We start from the raw sequence: 14585 nt of genomic DNA, 5'->3' as shown, positions 1-14585 counted from the left end.
TTCAGAAAGGCTGGAACTATACAATATGAGAACCATACAGTACGCTGCTTCCAGGACTTTTCGACTGGAGTTTCTTTACAGCGAAGAGCATTTCGTGGAGTGTGCCAACAATTATTTGAAAAGAAAATTCAATTTGCTTTACTTTATCCGGCCCGTCTAAAGATCTGGCATAATGGGAAACATTCCCTGTTTTCATCAGCGGTAGAAGCATTGAAGTTTGTGCAGCGAGATCTGACCCCTGAGGATCCGGCCTGAAAGAACAGCCAGGAAGAACCTGGTTGACCTGATTAAGATGATGATCTGGAAAAAGCTGAGGTGGCGAGCTCACGCCGAGCTGACGGGACACAGTTGGTAATCTTATAACCCAGAATGTACCTCTCTGTTACTGACTATAAAGAGGATACATGGGGCATGTTATGTTTATTGTTGCTGTTTTAAAGGTTCTTTGTTGAGGGGCCCCACAGAATCATACTTTGCAGAAGAGAGACATGGTTTTACAATTGGGCCCTAACATCTGATATTATAAATTCCCTGGTAGGGATTACAAAGGTTGGATGGGTTTCTTTTGGGATAGAGGTTTTTTCACAGGGTAATTGTGGATACCAATAAGGGGATAGTCCCAATAGTGATGGGTCTAGGGATTACATAAGGAGGGGGGGGAGGTATTATATTAGATATTAAATTAAAGGAAGGCGTGGGGAGGGGGGAGCTCACGTGATTTAACCATGCGGGAATGGTTGAGTGATTCTGGGGGGGGAGGGGTAGGAATGGGGGGTGGGAAGGTTAAAGAGGGAGGGAGGTATCTGACAGAGTTTGAGTTTCAGAGGAAAAATTCAAAGGGATCGAAAAGGGAGGCCCTAGGGGCTGGGAGGGTTTCCCTTCTTTTGTTTAAATGTATAACTTTTTTCATGCTGTTGTTGGATTTCTGGTGTACTGGGGTCACTTAAGATAGTTTCCTGGAATATTGGGGGAGTGTCGTCCCCGATAAAGCGAACAAAGGTGCTTCAGGCGCTGAAAAGACAACAAGTGGATATAGCCCTACTGCAGGAAACACATCTGTCCTCAGGGGAGCACCAAAAATTTAAGACAGGGTGGGTGGGATCTCTCTTGGAAGCCCCAGCGGTGGGGAGGAAAGCAGGAGTCCTGGTTCTTTTTCGAAAAGGTCTGCAGATAAAGATCACCTCCACCTTGAGAAGTTCGGAGGGCCGCTATGTCCTGGCGGAAATAGAGATTGAGGGTCATACTCTAGTGCTCTGTAATATATATGCCCCAAATGCATATGATAAGAAGTTTTTTCAGGGGCTGATCTCCAACTTGTCAAAATTTAAAGGGGGGAATATTATCCTGGGAGGGGATTTTAACTTAGTGGTTGACCCTCAGCTGGATAGATCCGGTGCTAGTGCCAGGGGTTCGGGAGGAGGTGCTCGAGCCTTGACTTTGCTCTGTGATGCATTAGACCTTGTGGATGTGTGGCGTGTTTTACACCCATCGGACCGAGATTACACCCATCTTTCCAGAGCCCATGCATCCCAATCTCGCATAGATTATCTATTTGTTTCAACTCCCCTGTTTTCACAGATGGTTCAGGCTGAGATTGGTCCCTATGAGGTCTCAGACCATGCTTTGATCTGGCTGAGATGGGGGAGGCCTGTGAAGGGGGGTGGATTACGCCTTTGGAGATATCCCCTAGACCTAGTAAATGATCAAAAATTTCAGACATTTTTAGCAGAGAGGATAACAGATTATGAGTTCCATAATGGGATCCATAGCCAGCAGCCGACACTTTTTTGGGAAGCGGAAAAGGCTGTCTTGCGCGGAGACATAATCTCTTACTGTGCTAGAACTCGACGGATTCGAGACAGGGAGATCTTGAGGTTGGAATTGCAGGTCCGCAAATATAGGAAACTGTATGGTAGGAATGCTACTGCGGAGAATAAGTCACTGCTTTTGACTACGCAGCAAGAGCTCAACGAATTGCTACATCGGAGGGCGGTTAAGTCCCAATTTTATTATAAATATAAGCTATTCCAATACAGCAATAAAGCAGGGAGGTTGCTGGCGAATATGGTGCGGAGTAGAAGGGGAGCCTCTAGAATTTTGCAACTGAAAGATTTAAATGGAAAGTTATTGAGAACGGATCAGGGTATAGCAGATCGATTTGGCCAGTATTATGAGGACTTATACGCAAGGCCTGTAGATGAAGGACTGAGTGCAGGTATGTTCTTAGAGTCGGTACAGTTGCCCAAGTTGTCCCCTCGCCAAATACAACGATTAAATAGCCCACTTGAGGAAGGAGACCTTATGTTGGCGTTACAACAAAGTGCTTCTCACAAAACGCCAGGTCCAGATGGCTACCGAGTGGAATTTTACAAACAGTTCTATGAACATGTCAAAAGACCGCTCTTGGCTTTGTTTAATTCCATGATAGAGGAGAGGACGGTGCCTGAAACCATGAAGAGAGCTCAGATTGTAGTTATCCCGAAGGATGGTAAGGATATGACAGACCCTGGATCGTATAGACCAATCTCTCTTCTCAATGTGGATGCCAAGTTGTACGCTAAGATACTGGCAAATAGGTTGGCCCAGGTACTCCCGGACCTGGTAGAAGAGGCTCAAGTAGGGTTTGTGAAGGGAAGGACAGCGGTTCGGAATCTTCGTGCAATTTTGGCCTCTTTAGAGACAGTGCAATATAAGAGTCTGGCTTCTCTGTTAATTAGTTTTGATGCAGAGAAAGCCTTTGACAGAGTGAGCTGGCCTTACTTGTTTGAGACTTTGAAACACTATGGTATTCAAGGATCGTTTTTAGATGCGATACAGGTGTTATATCTGGAGCCAATGGCTCATGTGTGGGTGAATGGGGTCTGTTCTCGCTCATTTCATATTTTTAGAGGTACTAGACAAGGCTGTCCGCTCTCTCCTCTCCTGTTCGTTTTATCTTTGGACCCTTTGGTCAGGGCGATACAAACTCATCCAGAGATTAAGGGAATCCCGATAGGGGCCTCGAGGTTTCTTCTGTCAGCCTTTGCGGATGACTTACTGGTGCACTTGACACAACCATCTCAGTCTCTCCCGGCTCTGTTGGAGCTATTCCAAGAATTTGGAGATTATGCAGGATTTAAGCTTAATTATATGAAATCTCTGGCATTGGCGTCCACAGAGGACCAGAAGAAGGAATGGGGGCAGGCTTTCCCACTTCGGTGGGCACGAGGGTCATTTCGCTATCTGGGAATATGGTTGTCTATGACCTCAGCGGATCTCTATCGATTGAATGTAAATAGATTGCTAAGTGGTACAGAGACGAGACTGAAAAGTTGGGTGACACTGCCCCTTACACTTTATGGGCGCATTCAGCTGTTTCGGATGGTGGAATTCCCTAGATGGCTTTACTGTGTACGGATGTTACCAGTTCTTATTAAACATAAAGATCTCAAAGTCTTACATCGTTTACTCAGACGATATTGCTGGGGAGGGAAAAAAGCTAAACTACCACTACCTCTGTTAATGGGCAACTGGAAAGAGGGGGGCCTGGGTATGCCAGACTTGAGAAGATACAATAGGGCATGCTTATTGTGTTACTTTGGTGACTGGTTTTTTGACCGTGAAGATTATACACCCCGTAGAATAGAGGCTCAATTTTTTGCTCCTTGCCACTTTTATTTTTTGTTACAGGCACCTGGGGCTCGCATACCTGAACATCTAAGAAATAGCCTGTTGCTAACACCTTTGCGGTCTCTTTGGAAGGACCTGATGGGTATTTGGGGTATATCGAAACACACATCAGATATGCTACCTATTTGTGGGAATTTATTATTTAAACCGGGAATGGACAATAAAACATTTCAGGCTTGGGGACGCTTGGGCATTAGTCGTCTGGAGCATCTTTTAAACCAGCAAGGGACGCTATTAAGTTTGGGCGCTTTGGGTATTGGCTATGACATGAATAACATTTTTGCCTATAATCAAATTATACACTATGTGCGGACGGTAGATTCAGAGGCTTTGAAGCATAGACATTGTCACCGAATAAGACAATTTTTCACAGGAGGAGACACAGAACGACTCTCGGTCTCTAAGTTGTATAAGATCTTAGGGAAATTGCCACTTCTAAAGGACCGGGAGTTAATACAAATGCGATGGGCCCGAGATTTAGCGAGACCAGGGCTGTCTCTGGATTTTGATATGTTAGTTTCTAGAATTCCGGAGATGACTGGCAATGCAGGTTTCCGTGAATGCCAATACCGAATTTTACATAGAGCATATCTTACAAAAGCTCAGATTTTTAGGATGGGGGGGGGTGGAAGACCCACTATGTGAAAAATGTGGAAGATTACCTGGGTCATTGTTTCACTGTTTGTGGGAATGTTTTCGGGTACACCATTTTTGGGGGGAGGTTCTGCAATATCTGTCCTCTCTATTGGGCTCTGGGGTAGTGGACTCCCCGATGGGTGTGTTGCTGGATAAACATGAGGTGTTTGCACTGCAGGGCATATCTGGAAGACACCTGATCCGTAGGGCCTGTTTGGTTGGCAAGAGGTTATTACTTTCTCAATGGGTGGGCAGTGCTCTCCCGGATTTCTGGCACTGGAGGAATAGATTCCATGAACTAATGTTGTATGAGCGCCGAGGGGTGGGAGGTTCGAAGAGGAGGAGGAAGGCCTTTTTGGACATTTGGGGCCCATATGTTCAGACACTACACACCAGAGGTAGAAGTCTGGTCCTGAATTCCCTTTGATTTTACAGCGTGATACATTTCTGGAAGATATCTCAGGGTGGGTTAGGAGGGGAAGGGAGGGTAGATGGGAAGAGCATGACATAGAATGATGGGAGTATGGGAGATAGGGAAAAGAGGATGATATTTACAACTATGATATGTTCCTCCAGCCTTGTGGGTGTCAATTTGTTGATGAATCATAACTTTGACATATGATGGAGGAGACATGGAAAGTAGTGAAACACAAGAACCACAGGTACCGACTACAGAAGGTTGACAACTTTCCATATTTATTTTCATTATGAATCTGGTTGAACAATGCTTCGATCACTGTTTTGATACAGTCCAAAGGTTCCTGTAAATCTTCCTGGATAGTCATTCTGTATAGATTTTCTCTTTAATAATGAATATAGTCAATAAGCATATTATAAAAAAGGGAGGGGGAGGGGGGAGGGACTGGGAGGGGGGGGGGGAAAATAAAATGTTGATGATAGAAGTTCAGATGTATTAGCACAGGTCTGAAATGTTTGCCACTAGAATATTAAGGATTGGCATGATATTGTATCATTTATGCTTTCATCAATAAAAATACTTTTACATAAAAAAAAGGTTTGGACAAATTCCTGGAGGAAAAGTTCATAGTCTGCTATTGAGACAGACATGGCAAGCAACTGCTTGCCCTGGGATTTGTAGTATGGAATGTTGCTACTCTGAGATTCTGCATGGAATCTTGTCACTCTTTAGGATTCCAGAATCTTGCTGTTCTTTGGGATTCTACATGGAATGTTGCTATTCTGAGATTCTGCATAGAATTTTGTCACTCGTTAGGATTCTAGAATCTTGCTGCTCTTTGGGGTTCTACATGGAATGTTGCCACTCTAAGATTCTGCATAGAATCTTGTCACTCGTTAGGATTCCAAAATCTTGCTGCTCTTTGGGGTTCTACATTGAATGTTGCCACGATTTGGGCTTCTGCCAGGTTCTTGTGACCTGGCTTGGTCATTGTTGGGAAAACAGGATACTGGGCTAGATGGACCATTGGTCTGACCCAGTATTGCTACTCTTATGTTCTTAAATGAAGTTTAGTGGGATTTAACGAGGGAATGATGCTGTGCTACTTATTTCACTCCTCTCAAATAGCCTCTCGATTTCTGTGTTGTCTATTTCATGTGTGTTCTACCGGTGCAGATTTTACTATGAGATTCTAAACTGCCATGCTGTTATTTTATATATCAAGTACTGGATGAATGCAGAAATAAAAAAAAAAATAAGTAAATTGCAGGAAGTGGCAGTTATTACTCTGAACAGCAGATGTACGATTGCATCAGGGCTCTGAGAAGACATGGATTTGCCAACATTTCTCCATGGAGTCTGGGTATATTTGGGACAGACAGCACATGTTGAAATCATCTCACATGACTCAACTTTATTTTAAAAAGTCTTATGCAAGATACTTGTAATTGGACATTTGAACTATACCTTATCATTCCACATTATTCGCAGGAAAGACTGGCCTCAGAGGTGAAATTTTACCTAGCTCAGCTTGTAAAATTAATGTCACAAATTAGGCATGTGAGGATTAAAGCCAAGCTCTACAGCTCCCTCCTTATCGACAATTCTGTTTTTATGGCCTCCTTCTGTGGTCCGTTTTATGTTTTAAGGTCAGCACTGCTGCTCGACAAGCTCTGAAGAACGAATTATTCCATTTATATGCTCTGAACTTTGGCAATGCAAGCCCCCTCCCCCTTCTCCCCCATCACTATCACCATGCAGCAGACACTGTTCAATCAAATTATAGTCTTGAACCTTGAGAGAACAACCTGTGCTCTTTCCTCCTCATTATTTCTGTGTCTATTGCCAGCCCAAGACTCACTCACGGTTTATGAGCCGGTGGTAGGGACTGTGATATTACAGCAATTACTAAAGGCACAAAATGTAATTTTAGTTAGGAAGAGTTAGAGAATAAAAAATGCCATAAATACCACTCCCTATAAAGTATTAAACTATATTGTTTACAGTTCGGTGATAAGAACATGATTCTGTTATATTACGGTTCATGGAGGGTGGCGTTAAACACTCTGGGAATCAAGATAGTGGGGGGGTGGGAGGGGGCAAGAAAATGTGAATAATAGAGGACAGACCTTACTCTGCCGTCTTTGCATTGTACATATTTATATTTCTGGACATTTATATTGTTGTTAAGTATTTTCTATGTATTGTTATAAATACAAATGTTGAAACATAAAGTATTAAACTATACTTTTCCATATCAGATCTTCAGAGATGTGGAGGGGCATTTTCGATATGACGTTTGAGTCCAACTTTCGACGTTTTGCAAAAAACGTCCAAAATCTGAATAAGAAAGAAGTTAATTGTCCAAAAAGCAAAACGTCTGTCTTTTGTCTTCAAAAATACTATTTCTAACAAGGTTCTGTGCTTTGGGCATTTTGTTTTTTGGTCCATTTAAAAAACAGGCAAACAAAAAAAACACAGAAAATCAAGCCATTGGGATGTAGGAGGGGCCAGCATTTTTAGTAGACTGGTCTCCCAGATGTCCCAGGAGATAAATGGGGCACCCTACTGGACTTCAAAAACATGCTCCCAGGTACACATCTCACCGCTGCTCCCTTATCTTGTCTGCTGAGCCTCCCAGAGCCCACAGCTTACCTATATGTGGGAACAGTGGGTCTCTGGTGAGTTTTGGAGGGCTCACAGTTTCCACCACAAATGTGACAGGTAAAGGGAGATATGGACCAGAGTCCTCCACTGACCACTACACTACTTCTCCAGGGACCTGCATGTTGCTCTAATAGACCTGGCTCTAACATCTAAGGCTGTCACAGAGGTTGCTAAATCATATTTGTATTCACATTTGTGGGGGGTGGGAGGGGTTGTGACCACTGAGGAGGGGTATTGGGGGGTCACTCCGATTCCTTCCTATAATATGGTCATTTAGGGCTCCCTTTTGTGCCTTACTCATTATAAAAACAGGTCTAGCTCAAAATGTCTTAATTTTAGTCCTGGACGGTTTTGTTTAGTTCTATTATGGCTGAAAAATGTCCAAGTGTTAAGAATGCCCAGATCCCGCCTTTAACATGCCCCTGACACGCCCCCTTGTGTTTTGCACTTCTGACGGACTTCACAGAAAAACTAAAAATTGGTTTTGAAAATACCAATTTAGATTTATGCCACTTTTTGGACGTTTTTCTCTTTTGAAAATGAGCTCCATAGTGGATCAGTGCCCAGATTCTATAAACGGTGACTAAAGTTAATTGTTTAACAAGCGAATCAGTGCTGATAATTGGCCTTTAACAAGCAATTAACGGCACTAATTAGAATTTATGCACGCAACTTTCTAAGCGTATTCTGTAAAGTAGTGCACGTAATTTCTAATGCGCAGATCACAAGAGGTGGCACGGGCGGGTCATGGGCGTTCCCGAAAATTACGAACACCGTTTTTGGTGCTGATTTTTTGATGCCATATATAGAATCTGGCCCATAGAAAATCAGTGCAGAGCAGCATGACAGAGAGCAACATTCAGAACCTTATGGGAAGGATCACCTGTCCTGATAACAGAAGACACTACACTGGGTTACGGCTTACTCAGACTTATCTATATAACTCCTTCATAGTGCAAGATTAATAGCTACAGTGGTTGTGAATCTGAGCTTAGCTGTAATATATATGGCCAAGGGTGTAAGACTCGGGTTTCATGGTATAGTGGTGTGAAGAACCTGATTTACACTAGGAGAGTCCAATAAATACGGTACTCAGGTACTTTCTGCTTCTTCTGGACAGAAACAAAATGCCTCTGGAATGTGAGGCATATGTTGAACTCCTGAACCCACATGCCACTAATTATCATGCTAAGAGTAGTACTTTTCAAATCTATTTAACGATTGATTCTTAGGAAAAGAATGTTTGCATTCCTTTTCCTGCCTGCTTTCAAAACCCTCTTTCATATCTCTAGTCACATTTCCTTAAGATAAGGTATTGGTTACTCTGAGTCTTACTGGTCACTTTTCTGCTATTTATATAATACAATCTAAATGCCCAGAAATTCTTCATTTTACAAAGCTGCTAGTTTCTACTTGTTTCAGAACTGTCTTATTGGAAAATAATAATTATGTGTGCTCATGGCCATGTTATTTGCCAAATATATAACAGTTATTGCTCAATAATAAAGAGGCAGAAATCAAAGGTTTTTATGCAAGTAAACATATATTTTGTATTTATTTTATTTCTATCCTGCCTTCACCCAAAGTGGGTAACAGAAGACAACATACAATCAATAAAAACATGAAAACATAACAAACAACAAAAATCAACAGCAATTAATATATATGAGCCCAATTAGTTAAAAACAATTGGAATTGAATGGGCTTTGTCACAGTTTTGTAAAAGGAGCCCAAAGCTTGTACCTGAAGCAACTGAGGGTTACAAGCTTACAAGGAACCAAAGGTGCTTATTTTCAAAGCGCTTAGGGCCCCTTTTACAAAGCGGCGGTACCGCTTGTTAAATAGGAAGTACTGCCGGGCTACCACATCAGCCCAGCGGTACTTCCCACCCCCAACGCACTGTCATATCCAGTGCTACAAAAATATATTTATTTTTGTAGCACTGGGGTGTACCCAGTGCTAATCGGGCAGTGGTAAGGACTCCCCCCCCCCCCCCCCCCCAAAATGGCCACGCGGCAAATGCTTCACTTGCTGCCTGTACTAATACCAAAAATCCTACAGCCTCTGGTATATTGTATACAGTACTAAATATCCAAACCAGGACACAAGTTGCCTAGACTCAAAGTTATTCAAACTTAAATGCACTGCAAAGGCTACCCACAAAGCGTTAGTATATTTTTCAAAATTTTTTTATGAATACCCTCAGAATTTCCACTCATTACTACAAGTGATAATATCACTGCCTGGTGGTTCAGCACTTCGTTCATTGGGTAATTCTTTTTGTATATTTTGTTATGCTGATCAGTGCCAAGGAATTACTTCCTCATGCTCGAAGCTAAATAGTATGCAAACGATATGAGTGCTATTTCGAGCATGAGGTAAATCGGGCGGATGGTGCCTGGTGAATATGCTGAAGAGATGCATGTGCCAGAGAGGAGGAGAAAGTGCCGACAGCATCAAGAAAGTTTTCTGATACAAACTATTGCAGGATTTAAGCTAAAATTGGACACAAACCCATGTGTGCTCCACCAATGGATTTTTAAATGTAACCCCTTAATATATGTTTCCCTTCAGATTTTATGGCTTCAACTACAGGAGTGTTATGTTTCTCTCATACACCCCTGCCCCACTCCCTCCCACCCCCATCACGATGGCCAGGACGAGGGTGAACCTCTTCTCCCTGGCCTGGGCTGGCTTCCCGGGCTGCTTCACTGCTTGCTGGGTTACCTAATGCATGCTCCGAGCAGGCGTAAGGCTCCTGGCGGTAAGAATGCCCTTGTTCAGGGGCTCTTCTTTGAGCATCGTGTTGAATAGGAAATTAGCTAATTTAATTGAGATTAGCATGCCGTCCCCCGCACTGGAGCCCTCCGAGTATTTGGTGTCCACTAATGCGGGCGCTAGCCTGGAGCTAAGGGCTTCTAGCGCCTGCATTTGCTTCCGAGCGTCGGGGCCTCATTGAGCTATTGTGCAAGCCCAGTAAAAAGCTTTTCTTTCACCTCTACCTCACGCTCAACTTTGTTTCCCTCCTCCCATCTCCATATTTTGAACAGGCAACCTTTTTGTAATGTTAAAGTCCTTGTAACTTGATAAGAAACAATCTACCTCATCTTTTCTAAGAAGCCCAATAAACCTCATGTTCTTTGCTCCATCAGCACATGTTAAATTCAGATTATAATAATTGCCAAGCCAGATAACAGTTTGCTCTTTGGACTTTACCTTAGCAAAGCAGGACTTGTAACATTCGCTGGGACCCTCCCTGGCCAGTACACGATGGCTGGAACTCGATGACCACCTTCCCAGGTTGTTTGCTTTGCTGAACTCCCACCTGGAGGACGGGTAGAGAAAGCAAGTGATCTTCCAAAACACATCAACAAGAAAAGAAATACCTCAGTTACAAGCTTAATTTTTTTTTTTTTTTTTTTAGAACAGGGACACCCATTTTTGTGGTCTGAGCATTTCAAATACATTTAATTAACCACTGTAGATAGAACAGCAAGGAAAAGAAAAACAGACAGGTGAACCAAGGGATCTATACCCTTGGCATGGTAAAAATTGTCCTTAATACTCTAGCATGAGTACCACTATGGGTAGTTTAATGTCCACGGTAACTGAAGCCTCTGTCTTTAAGCTACTACTACTACTACTTAACATTTCTAGAGCGCTACTAGGGTTACACAGCGCTGTACAGTTTAACAAAGAAGGACAGTCCCTGCTCAAAGGAGCTTACAGTCTAAAGGATGAAATGTCAAGTTGGGGCAGTCTAGATTTCCAGAATAGAGGTAAAGTGGTTAGGAATAGAGGTAAAGTGGTTAGGAGCTGAAGGCGACATTGAAGAGGTGGGCTTTGAGCAAGGTTTTGAAGATGGGCAGGGAGGGGGCCTGGTGTATGGGCTCAGGGAGTTTATTCCAAGCATGGGGTGAGGCGAGGCAGAAAGGGCGGAGCCTGGAGTTGGCGGTGGTGGAGAAGGGTACTGAAAGGAGGGATTTGTCTTGAGAGCGGAGGTTACGGGTAGGAACGTAAGGGGAGATGAGGGTAGAGAGGTAAGGAGGGGCTGCAGATCGAGTGCATTTGTAGGTTAGTAGGAGAAGCTTGAACTGTATGCGGTACCTGATCGGCTCCATACTAAACACAGTCCTTTCACTTTGGGCAGCATTTAAAAATAATGAGGAATCTCAGTTCGCTACTACTTTCCATTTCATACTCTCAAATTGGCTTTTACCAGACTCTCCCTCCCCCAGCCCATCTCCACCAGTGTTTCCCTCTCCCCTTTCAGTTTCTTTTTGCCCCCATCCAGTACCCACCAGACTCTCTTCTTCCCCACCAGCCAGACTCTCTCTCCTTCAGCTCAATCATTTTCTCTTCCCACTTCCCATCCCCACAAGTCTCTAGTTCTTCCCCCAGTTCCCCCCCCCCCCCATTCATGTCTCTTTCCTCTCAATCTGACCCTCTGGTCTCCTCCATAGCCCTCCACCATTTTCTCTCTCAACCATCAGCCTAATTTTCCAATTCTCTCTGTCATACAGTTATCCTAAGACATTTTAAACACATAATTGAAATGGAGTAGCTGGGAAGGAATCTGAATTATCTCCTATTGTCTTAGATGGAAAAAGCACTCAATGACTGGGCTGCCCTATGGAACAATAAAACAAAAGGAGTTTGTATCAGCTCCAACTAATCCAGAATGCTGATAGAAGGCCGCAAATGGCGTGACCGCATCACACCCTTCCTGCAAAAACTGCACTGGCTACCAGTACCTTACAGGGCTAAATTTAAAACTGTGTGTTTGATTTTCAAGGCCCTCAGACAAAATGGGCCAGAGTACTTAAAGAATAAGTTAGCTCTCTACACACCTGTGAGACCTCTAAGATCCTCTTCTCAAGGATCATCACTATCTGTCCCCTCATCAAAAGAAATTGTATGATATGATACCCATCAGCAAGCCTTCTCACGAGTAGCCCCCACACTCTGGAATTTACTCTCAGAGGGGATCCATATTACTCAAGACTACCTCTGCTTCAGGAAGCAGGCGAAAGCCTGGCTCTTCCCCCAAGCCTTTAATACATAGGGTGACTGACTATACACCCATTCTGCACCTGGACTAGCTTGTTACACCTACTGTAACTTAGACCAGTTCCTTATATCTTGATTAATTGTAGAGAGAACTTGCCTTGAGTTTAGCCACCCATTTATTTACCCAGCTTGTCCCCATCTATACATCTGCATCTGGCCCCTCAGCTATATGATAAGATGTATTGAAGAAAAGTATTAGTATCATAACTAGGTTATTTGAATGTTCTAATTGTGTGCTTATTAGATATTCCATCACTATTATGCTTAAATCGTATTATATGTCTTTTATTTGAATTTCAGTGCTGTTAAATGTGTATATTTTTGATCCTGTTTCATGGTAGTCCTATTATTAGGGTTCAATTTGATGTATTTATTATATTTATGTTTTTTACTTGTATATTTTACTATTGTTATGCTGTTAACAAAATTGTAAGTTTGATGTGAAACTGTACACCGTCTTGGGTGAATCTCTTCATAAAGGTGGTTAATAAATCCAAATAAATAAATAAAAGTAAACAAAGAGAGGCTTTTGGCCAGAGGGACACATTTTAGTGAGTGCTCAGAAAAGAAGGATGGATTCATCCAGGATTAAGGTTATTAAAGCCGTAGATGTAACAGCCTGAGTGACAAATGGAAGAAGGACCAGTCAGAGATGAATCCGCAAAGAACTGCTTCTTTTTATAAGGCAGTATTGGTAAAGCTCAGCAGGATTTTGTGATGAAGCAACTGTCAGGAGCTGGAAATAGGTCTCAGGTGTTCCTACTGTTTTGAGATTTTTCTTGGGTGCCCAGTTTCCTACAGGCTAGATACTCAGCAGTATTTTGTCCATGTAGCAGGGGCCATACCTGGCTTTTCCACAGCATTTTCTGGATTATGCTGCTGGAAAAATGCCTGTAAGCCAGGGCAGTCCTGGGGTGGAGAGGGAATTTATCCAGACAGCGCCAGGGCAGTCTGGGGGAGGAGCAGGAATTTATATAGCAGAAGTTTTCAGTGCCAGGATTTGGAGAGTTAACCGGGTAAATTCAGACTGTAAAAATGCTTCAATACTATAACAGTTTGTATTCTGGTCTCCCACAAATTCAACTTACATACTTGCAGTTGACAGAGAAAATGAAAGCCCATAGTTTCATCATGTGACACTTATCCTTCATTCTTTGCATTGGCTCCCAGCTGAGTTGAGCATTTAAGATTCTGTGCTTAATCTCTATTTCATAATGGTCTAGATTATCTGAGTGCCCATTTGACCCATTTTGTTCCACATAGAATACACCATATATCTCTGTGTCTTAACACTGCCCTTTAAGCTTCCCATTGTCTCTTTCCAACGTTTCAATGTTGATGTCCCATTGTTATATTCTTAATGATGCTTCGATGGTTTCACAAAACTTGTACAATGTAACCTATAACCAAGTTGTAACAAATGTATTTCCATTATTCATATCTTATTGTAAGCCACACTGAGCCCGCAAAGAGGTGGGAAAATGTGGGATACAAATGCAATAAATAAATACATAAATAAATAAATATCACAGAGGTCACTCCTGCAGCTCACAGACCAAGTGACTTCATATATATAGGTATAGGGTTTTGGGTACTGTGGTTCTTACGGGTGGAATGTCACACCCCCAGTGATGTGGGAGGACAAGTTTGTGAGGTTCCACATGAGAGACTACAAACTTGACTTTGTGCTCTGGCTTTTGGTGAAGCTAAAAATGGGAGTGGGAGAAGTGTGGATGGGGTGGGATTTTATGCTGTTACATCTTTTATGGGTTTGTGGATTTTTGTGTTGTGTTATATAAAGATATGTCATTTTATTTATTTTGCTCTCCTGTCTTTCACAGTCCTTCCTGCAATAGAAGATGTCTTCTTAGAAGATGTGCTGGTAGCAGGAATGTACAGGATTCCCCATGCAAATTTTGCTACTTATGGCCAGCATGTTTGCTTGTTCCCCCCCCCCCCCCCCGCCCAAAAAAAATATCACTGTCTACATCACTCAAACATAAATACCAGTCCAGTTCATTAACAGGGGGACAATAACATGGGGACAAAGTTTATCCCCATCTTCGTCCCCGTGTCATTCTCTAGTCCCGAGCTGTTTGGATAGTGCTCCAGATACAGGCATAGA

General features: G+C 42.8%; 1 protein-coding gene across 7 annotated transcripts in view; it reads right to left on the bottom strand.

Annotated features, from left to right (window-relative positions):
- ARSG (arylsulfatase G) overlaps positions 1–14585 on the bottom strand; it is a 173370-nt gene that overhangs the window by 31463 nt on the left and 127322 nt on the right. For all 7 annotated transcript variants that reach the window (XM_030208469.1, XM_030208465.1, XM_030208467.1 and 4 more), the window contains one exon: positions 10607–10715. In XM_030208469.1, coding sequence (XP_030064329.1) covers positions 10607–10715 — 109 coding nt within the window. The remainder of the gene's footprint in view (positions 1–10606; positions 10716–14585) is intronic.

The sequence above is a fragment of the Microcaecilia unicolor genome, chromosome 6 (genome assembly GCF_901765095.1).
Source record: "Microcaecilia unicolor chromosome 6, aMicUni1.1, whole genome shotgun sequence".
Classification (NCBI taxonomy): Eukaryota; Metazoa; Chordata; class Amphibia; order Gymnophiona; family Siphonopidae; genus Microcaecilia; species Microcaecilia unicolor.
The sequence above is the reverse complement of the archived record's forward strand: the minus strand, read 5'-3'. Positions and strand labels throughout refer to the sequence as shown.